Below are 9,556 nucleotides of genomic sequence, written 5' to 3' on the forward strand. Positions count from 1 at the left end.
TCTAAGTTAATAATAAATAATAATAAAATATTTATAAATATAACGATCAAATCAATGATACCCAATTTAATAACATAATTGTTCTAATATCCATTATTCTATATATATATCTTGACAAATTATTAATTAAATTTATAATAACATAAAAGTTATTCCTAAATCAACAAATACCGTAAAAAAAAAAAATCATTGCATTAACACGCCGGACAAAACAAATAAAAATAACTTATTTAATAAAAACAACCTCTCATCTTAGTTAACATCGTTGAATTTAAGGAATAAAAAAAAAAAAAAATGGTGCCTTGGTTTGATCATAGTTCCATAACAATATAGCATTACCACCACCATTCGTGAGTTCTATACGTCAAAAACCAACACACCCAGAAATCCCAAACAAACAAAGAAAAGAAAAGTCCCAAAGCACCGTTACATCGAAAAAGAACCATTTCCTCACTATTACATTCGCACCTTTTCAATTTTTCAAACCATAGCAAAATAAGCCATGGCTAGTAGTAGTCACCCCCGACCCTCAAACACATTTTCCTCTCTCTCTAAACGCTGGCGCGAAGATCTCCGTCTCATGCGCGACCGTGCTAACTCTTTCACTATCAACAGCCTCCCTTCAACCACCTTCGACGACGTCGATTTCGTCAAAAATTTGCGCCCTAAACTTTCGGAGTTTCCTAAGAGGACACCCAAATCCAGCATTCGTATCAATCTCTCCGCCATAAGGGATGCAATTGTGTCGGAGGTTGAAGAGGATATGGATGGAATTTTAGGGTTTGGTGAGGGTAATAAGAGGTTTAGTTGTAGTGAGTTTTGGAATGGTGATGAACAATGTTATACGGATTGGGAACCGATTCAAGCTTTTAAGAAACAGTTTCGGAAAAATACCGAGTTTCTGGAGAAATTGAAATTGAGTTTGGTATGTTTTTTTCTTTTAGAGTTGTTTATTTAACTGTTGTAGTTTAATTTATGCGGTTTTAGGTTTTTATTTTCTAATTCTGAACTAATTTATGTGGTGATCAAGAGCAATATGTTCTTTTTGTTACTTGATGAGGAGAGCAGATTGTAGAATAAAATAAAAATATTTTTCTATACCAGTGTGGACAACGTGGTATTAGAAGCAGAAATTAGGAAAGAGGACCTTTTGTTTGGTATTGTGGCGTGTTTAGGAAAACCATGTCAAAAAACGACATCATCGTGGAAGCTTAGTTTTGTAGCTTCTATATTTTCATTATCAGATTGGCTTGGGACGGGAAATTCTCGCGTTCCTAGGCAAATCTACCGTTTTTTTATGAAGCTAGAAGTTGTAGAAGCGGTTCGATGGCTGGACGCATAGCAGGGATTTGATAACAAACAGGCACTAAGGAGTCTTCCATATTGGTGGAATACTGATGCTTAGGGGATAGAATGTGCTACTCATAATGCAAGTTTTATTATTGAAAATGCTGCATAATTCATATGGTTCACGTTAAACTAAGAGGAATCTAGTCCACTCAGAGTATATGGTGAAAATATTCAACTGTTCTCTTTTTCTGCTTGTTCTTACATTACATGTTCTTTGGAGAGTATCGTAGTTAGCTTATGATGGTATCGCTGAATCAGGATTAACTTTCTCTAGTTCGTGGAAGATTGTGACCAGGTTGTCGGGAATGATTTCTGAATTCACTATGTAATGCTTCTTGGGGAGATCGGGAATGATTTCTGAATTCACTATGTAATGCTTCTTGGGGAGACATTTATTCTGGTTGCGCATTGATTGAAAGAGCCATGTCTCATGCCTGGGTCATGGGTGAAGATGTTTACGAGCATAAACCCAATCGAAAGCCCATCCCTAATGATTAGTCCATTAGGTTGGAGAATTCTAGAGACTTATAAGTCCCGCTTATTAGGTGAGATTCCTCGATGTGGGACTGCATGGCCCAACTGGATACTGGTTTATCTGTGAGTGGCCCTTATTGCAGTGTTGTCAAATAGCCGCAATAGCGTTATAGCATAGCGGAATTCGAACAAAGCGCTATTGTTCCACAGTATGTTGTTTAGTAGAAAGTGTTTTCAAATAGCTGCTATTGCGGCGCTATAGCATTATTATAGCATATCAGAATTTGAACAAACCACTGATTTCTGCAATTCGCAATTGACAACATTGCCTTATTGGACTATACCAAACACATAGAACTTCATTGCTTTTTCTTAGAAAAAAGTCTGTTATTTATTTTTGAAAATATATATTCTTGGATGACCTGGGGCATATTTAGTGAAAGGGAAATGTGGCGTATTCCATTGTTGTTTGGGATAGACTCTGCTGATTATATGTTAGTTTGTATTTTTGCGCATCTCGGGATAATGCTAAATTTTGTACAGAAAAGTTTTGGGGTGGAGGAGGTTGCTCTTCTCCAATCCAATCTCCATGGTCAAATGATTAACTTATTAGTGACTGCATTGCAATTTGTGACTTTGGTATGCTAGCTGTCACATTCACTTCTTGTCGGGCTCTTTTAGGTCAATTATTGAATTCAATATAGGTTATAACTTCGTGACCTGATTCTGCGGCTGTGGTTATATATGCAATGGCATGTTTTCTCTTTTGAGTGATGGGCTGATTAAAGTATTTCCAATTTTATACACAAAAATATATCACGATCATAAATTAGGACTGGAGAACTAACTATTCTCTCTCCCTCTGCCTGTCTGTTTGTCTATACAGTGAAATAGATATCAGTCAGAATAATGTGATTAACTAGTAACCACCATTAAATGTTCATTAGTTTAGTATATCGCTATTATTATTGATAATATATGTTTGAAAAAGATTTCATTCTAAGTTTGTTTCTTGCAGAAGTCAATGTGCCAGGAGCCTCAAGATTCAAAGGTTGGTTTGCTATTGGGTATTTTCTTTTGTTCTTATTGATATGCTTCATCAAATATTGTGCACTCTTGTTTGAAGAAGCAAGGAAAAGATGCATGTATCGAGGGATTCTAACTTTCCTTTGTTGCCCTAAGGAACTTGGTGTTTTATTAGAAAGAAAGTGGGGTTTACCCCAATTGCAACGATAGAACACTTCATAATTTTGAGGGTCTGCAAACCTCCCTATGTCCAAAGTCCCCAATTTTCTCAAGATGACATGAACCCCTCCCCCTCAGCCTCTCTTCTTATTGATAGACATGTCTTGTCTCTCAAATTATGCCATCTGCTCAACTACTAAATAATTATCCTTATTTCTTTCTAATTAAATACCAATTCCTATTACTGTCCTTGCTCCACATGTGTCCTTACTTTTCTGTGGGTTTGTTCTTCTATATTCTGCACCTGGTGCCTTGATTAGAATAATTGAATCAGTAACTTTAGTTAACATTTTCACTTTATCGTCTTGCAGGAAGTTCGCCCATTGGATGCGTCTGAACTTCTTGCGTATTTTGTTAGACAGTCTGGACCATTTTTGGATCAACTTGGAGTCAAAAGAGGTACTTAATATACATAGTTTCTTTTAGGATTTTGTTGACAAGGTTTCCAATGTAAAATATTTACTTTACATTTTGTGCTTTCATTTTGGCTGATTTGACATGATGGCTGGATTATACGTTCACTTTCTCTATCTTATACTTCTAGTTTAATAAAGATGTATGGAATCTGAGTCACCTAGTCTATAGTTCATTTTGTCTGCTATTGTATTTATGCTGTCTCCAAATGTCTTTGCAGATATATGTGACAAGATTGTGGAAGGCTTGTATAGCAAGCGTAAGAACAAACAACTACTTCACTCCTTTTCTGCGGAAGAATCTTCTGTTCTTGGGAATGGTAATGTAAATGATGAATTGGATTTGCGTATAGCAAGTGTTCTTCAGAGTACAGGGCACCGGTATGATGGTGGATTCTGGACAGACCAGGCAAAGCACGACCTGTCGGACAATCAGAGGCATGTTGCAATAGTCACAACTGCTAGTCTTCCTTGGATGACGGGAACTTCTGTAAATCCATTATTTCGAGCTGCTTATCTATCACAATCATCAAAGCAGAAAGTTACTCTGGTAATTCCATGGCTTTGTAGATCAGATCAAGAGCGAGTTTATCCCAGCAATATCTCTTTTACTTCACCCGAAGAACAGGAGGTTTATATACGTAATTGGCTCGAGGAAAGAATTGGTTTTGAAGCAGTATTCAAAATCTCCTTTTATCCTGCTAAGGTAGCATTCAAAATCTTCCCGGTTTTACTTTCACGTCAAATTGCATTTAATTTTCAAACTTTATCTTGTGCATAGTTTTCCAAAGAAAGGCGAAGTATAATAGCTGCTGGCGATATTTCTCAATTTATACCATCCAGGGATGCTGATATCGCTATTTTGGAAGAACCAGAACATTTGAATTGGTACCATCATGGTAAAAACTGGACAAAGAAATTCAACCATGTTATTGGGGTTGTCCATACAAATTATTTAGAATATATCAAGAGGGAGAAAAATGGGGCCCTCCAAGCATTCTTTGTGAAACATATAAACAACTGGGTTACAAGAGCATACTGCCACAAGGTATGATATTTATCATCCTAGTATGTAAACCTGCATTAACTTTTGAGATAATTAGACATGATCATAATTTACCTTAATTCATTATTTTCTCATGAACTTATATTACCGTAAAAGTGTAAAATGAGGCCGTTGTTTATGATTTATGTTCAGGTTATCCGTCTTTCATCTGCAACTCAGGATTTACCCAAGTCTGTAATTTGCAATGTTCATGGTGTGAGTCCTAAGTTCTTAAAAATTGGTGAAAAGATCGATGCCGACAGAGAGCTTGGACAGAAGCCGTTCACAAAAGGGGCGTATTTCTTGGGAAAGATGGTATGGGCAAAGGGATATAAGGAATTAATTAGTTTATTAGCAAAGCATAAGAATGACCTTGATGGTTTCAAGCTTGATGTATTTGGTAATGGAGAGGATGCTAATGAAGTTCAGAGTACGGCTAAATCGTTGGATTTGAATATCAACTTTCAGAAAGGAAGGGATCATGCAGAGAATTCTCTTCATGGGTAAGAATAATTTGAAATATGTGCTGCAATGAACTTGCTTTTATCAATTTTGGTTCCCTTTTTGAACACCTTATATCTACTTTCCTCCAGGTACAAAGTTTTCATAAACCCTAGTGTTAGTGACGTGCTCTGCACAGCTACAGCCGAGGCACTTGCCATGGGAAAGTTCGTTGTTTGTGCTGACCATCCATCAAATGAGTTCTTCAGATCATTCCCAAACTGTTTGACTTACAAGACATCCGAAGACTTTGTTGCAAAAGTTAAGGAAGCGTTGGAAAATGAGCCACGTCTTCTTACACCGGAGCAAAGATATCAGCTTTCTTGGGACGCTGCTACTCAAAGATTTATGGAATATTCCGAGCTCGACAGAGTGGTGAACGGCGAAAACAGTGCTGCAAAATCAAATAACAGTGGAAAGCTCATTCGTAATTCACTTTCAATGCCTAATCTCACAGAACTAGTAGACGGAGGGTTAGCATTCGCTCACTACTGTATCACGGGGAACGAATTCCTTCGATTATGTACCGGAGCAATTCCTGGGACACGTGACTATAACAAGCAGCACTGTGAAGACCTTCAACTCTCGCCGCCACAGGTAGAAAATCCTATCTATGGTTGGTGAAGATTGAATAGTTTTAAATTATTGGGTCAATATCTGTGACGCCAGGTATTCCAAAAAGCACGACAAATGCCGTCATTTCACTGTTAATTTCTTCGTCTTTTGCCTCCACAGGTTGAAAATCCTATCTATATCTGATGAATATCAAAGCAGTTTAATTACAGGAGTAATATTTGTGACACTTGACTATTGACTAGAAGAACTGTAAATACCTTCATATCAAATCTCTACAGGTAAAAACTTATTTCATGGGATGGTGAATGAATTTCCCGGTCCGAATTGAATTTATTGTAATTAGGGGCTGACCTAACTCGGCCCATTTTTTGGTTATGTATTTTAGTTAGTAAAATATAGTAATTTAATCCTTCCACCACATGATTTGTGGGAGATGAATATCTTATCTTGAATATGCATTTCTTGCATGGAAGAAAAGTTAAGTTATGACAACCTATAGTACTGGACTATTATGTGTTAGAAATTTAGACAGAAGTTTCTCATAGGACAAGTGGTTGGTACACAGTGTATGCCGGTGTTGTAAACTACATGGTACGCTGTTCGATTCCTACTCATAAAAAGAGGTCAATGTTTGAGGTTAGTAGTATGATGGTTTGTGAATTTCTCCCCAAGGTTTCTGAATTCTGTTTTTAGAATGCCTCAAGTATCATAATTTGTTTCCACTTTTTCAACCATTAATTATTCAACCTTTTCAACAGTTAATGATGGAGCCATGGAGGGAGGGTGAGAGATGGAAAAATATGCATTCTATGCTTGGTTGCAAAATTAAAATTTGAAGAAAAACTTCGACATCTGACTCTACATGTATGAAAATTCATTAGTTGGGGGAGACAATCTTTACATATGATCAAATTACTCGAACAAATTAGTTTGAGACCATGGCTACATATGATCAAAGTTCTCGAACAAATTAATCTTTACAGATGTAAAAAGAGAATAACCTAAGAAACTGGTAATAATTTTTGCTTTACTGACCACGCAAAAACTAGCAAGGAGTATGTTTTGAGCATAATGTCATAAATCTCCATTATACTATTTCTAACATGTTTTTACAAAAGTGGTAATCTTTAAAACATGTTTTTACGAAAGTGATAAAAATTATATGAAGTGATTCTTAAAAAGAGCAGCTTAGAATTTAAAGAAATAAATTACATCCAAATTATTATTATTAACAATTTTTATTTTATGAAGCTGAATTTTTTTATTCCAATTTAAAAGGTAAAGTAATTATTTAAAATGTATCTTGTATTCACATATTTTATCTCTTAGTAAGTAATATCTCATTTTGTCTATTAGTGCCATTTGATCATTTATTTTTTGATAAAATAAAGTTTTAATACCATATAATTTCAAAATTGGTATTGAATATTGGGCTAGCCCATTAGGGAAAGTCCCTTTCTTGTAAATAGGGCCATTATAACATAAATAAATAAATAGACTTTTATACTCTTGACTGAAATATATAAAATCTATTTGACCTTAATATGATTTGTAATAAAGAAAATCCAAAGAAAATTGTTTATGTTCTTTGACTATGCTATGAAAATAGCAAAAATATTATCAAATGCAAAAGAACTGTGGTTGAGTTCTTGGAGAACAAAACATTTAGACCATAATTAAAATCTATTTGATCTTGATATGATTTAAAAGAAAGAAAAATCATAGAAAAAATATATATTTTTAGGACATTCAATTATGCATCTCAAGTAGCAAAATTGAGAAAATATTTTTCACATTTGTAAATTAAATAAAAGAATGGTTATTGATTAAAAAAAAAGGTGAAAGGTTACACATCAATTGAACTTTATTCTCATAGTGCTTTATTATTGATTCAAAATGATTAGAACAATTGAAATACATATCCTTGTAAACATGAAGTTTACAAATAATATTAAAGTTTGTTGTTTGCAAGACCGAGTGAGTCATTCCGATTTATTACGATAAAAAAATAATGATGAGGTTATATGTGTATGTATTGAAGAGCCATAAGTTTCTTCAATCTAATAACTTTTGGACGTCACTAGTTCCCTGAGGGAGTTGGTAGTGTGAGAAAATGAGTTTCTCACATTTCTAGAATCTATAAGGTGATATTTGCGAGCCAATACATAGATCATGATTATGTGGATTAGTTACATATTTTATGACTTAAATTGATGAACCAACGAAATGGTCACATGTATGTTTATTGCATATCACAATCAGAAGTTTGCGAGATTGTTTTCTCAACTAATTTGACTAAGTGCTCATTTACTAAATTTTACATAAAACATTTAATAAGTATCATTGTCAATTGAATTGACATTGAACATCTTTTAACATATGTTAATTGTATGACCGATACTTATGAACTCATAACTTCTAACTTCTATTTTATGAATATGCAATCATGTATGTTGAGATATTGATTCACATCAAACCAACAAGTTACTATATGTAAGTCATCCCCTTAAATTTTAGGTTTAAATCCTAATATTCCTCATCTTAGTGAATTTTTAGATGTGTTGTTTATATTTCAATTGCTTCAATATAATACACTAAGATGAATCTTAAAAGAATATTGGGAAAATATATTCGATATGAATCTCCATCATTAAGAAGTATCATGAGCAAATAATTAGAGACTTGTTTATAACCCATTAGGCTAATTATCAATTGATGAATTAATTTTTTCAATATTAGGAGGAGAGAATAAGCCGTTGAAAATGTGAACCAGAAGTTCAAATGAATTACTGAAAACAAATTATTATCTTGTATTGATCCTCATATAAAACAATGTGAACCAAAAGTTTAAAGCATAGTTTATTTGTAAAGTTAAGCAAGATTAATATAGCTGCAAATGCTTCTATCAAAATAAATGTTCATGTTTGAAAATATAATATTGCAAATGAATCTCAATGGCATTTGAAGTGTGGGAAACCAGTCGATTCCAAAGATTAAAAAAAAAAAAATCTCAAACAAGAAAAGAAGCTAATAGAAAAAAAGGTGACCCAAGTGTGGATATGAATATTCTAAAAAGTAGTTTGACATAATTGTTTTTTTGTTCAAGAAGAATTAATTAGTTACCTGAAACTTGTGAAAATAAAGAGATCTCAATAAATTATGTCACTAATGGAATACAATGGATCTAACATGAAGTTAACATTTATGATGTTTTTGCCTATAATATAGCGCTCTATGTGATCAATGATAATGAAGATCATGAACTAAAGTCTATTACAGATTATATACAAAGAAATGCTTTAAAAATATAAAGAAACAATTGAAGTTAAATTAAGCTCGCTCCATTAAAAAAAAGATTTTTGGATTTGTAGTCCACACATCTGAAGATGTGAAACTAATTAGCTATGGTTGAACTTTCGCGCGATAAGAAAATGAAAATGAAGAAATACATATTCACCTGAAGTAAATTCAAGAACCTTTTATTAAAGTTAGTAGTCATCAAAGACTTAATTTATATGAAAGATGTGTTACAACATATTTGTATGATTCACTTTATAGTGATGATTATAAAAAACTCTCTGAAGAATTTAATTTATGTGGGACATACAATTCAAACTATTGGAAATATAACTTAATCAAAATGAGTAAGACTCTTTATGTGCTCAAACAATCTAGATGAACATTGTTTAATTACTTGTGTGATTATTTTTTAAATGAGGGTATGGAAAAACCATTACTAGTCAAGTATTTTGAAGAAAAGATTTGTTTGAGATTACAAAATGGTTATATGAAGAATATTTTCGTAAATTATGAAGCTTATATAGCAAATGATCTAAAATGGTTATATATGAACAAATCAAATTAGTTGTATACTTTGAATATTGTAAGGTCATCAATGGTGGAAAAATGTCTTTTTAGAGCTCGAGAAATGACGATTTCTATTTGGTTCTGA

At 33.5% G+C, this 9,556-nt stretch overlaps 1 protein-coding gene across 3 annotated transcripts; it reads left to right on the plus strand.

The window, feature by feature from the left end:
* The first annotated feature begins 283 nt into the window (after window positions 1–283).
* LOC101504489 (digalactosyldiacylglycerol synthase 1, chloroplastic-like) lies at window positions 284–6,250 on the plus strand. 3 transcript variants are annotated; one of them, XM_004497601.4, is made up of 8 exons: window positions 285–925; window positions 2,843–2,875; window positions 3,381–3,468; window positions 3,704–4,188; window positions 4,264–4,530; window positions 4,681–5,030; window positions 5,121–5,625; window positions 5,764–6,250. In XM_004497601.4, exons 1-8 carry the CDS (start codon window positions 503–505, stop codon window positions 5,785–5,787), a joined length of 2,175 nt encoding a protein of 724 aa, XP_004497658.1. In that variant the 5' UTR covers window positions 285–502; the 3' UTR covers window positions 5,788–6,250. The 3 variants fall into 3 exon arrangements, with proteins under 3 accessions (XP_004497657.1, XP_004497658.1, XP_004497656.1); XM_004497600.4 differs by having other exon boundaries at window positions 284–925; window positions 2,846–2,875; window positions 5,121–6,250; XM_004497599.4 differs by having other exon boundaries at window positions 5,121–6,250.
* Window positions 6,251–9,556: the final 3,306 nt, after the last annotated feature.

Source organism: Cicer arietinum, chromosome 4, assembly GCF_000331145.2.
Source record: "Cicer arietinum cultivar CDC Frontier isolate Library 1 chromosome 4, Cicar.CDCFrontier_v2.0, whole genome shotgun sequence".
NCBI classification, from domain to species: domain Eukaryota; kingdom Viridiplantae; phylum Streptophyta; class Magnoliopsida; order Fabales; family Fabaceae; genus Cicer; species Cicer arietinum.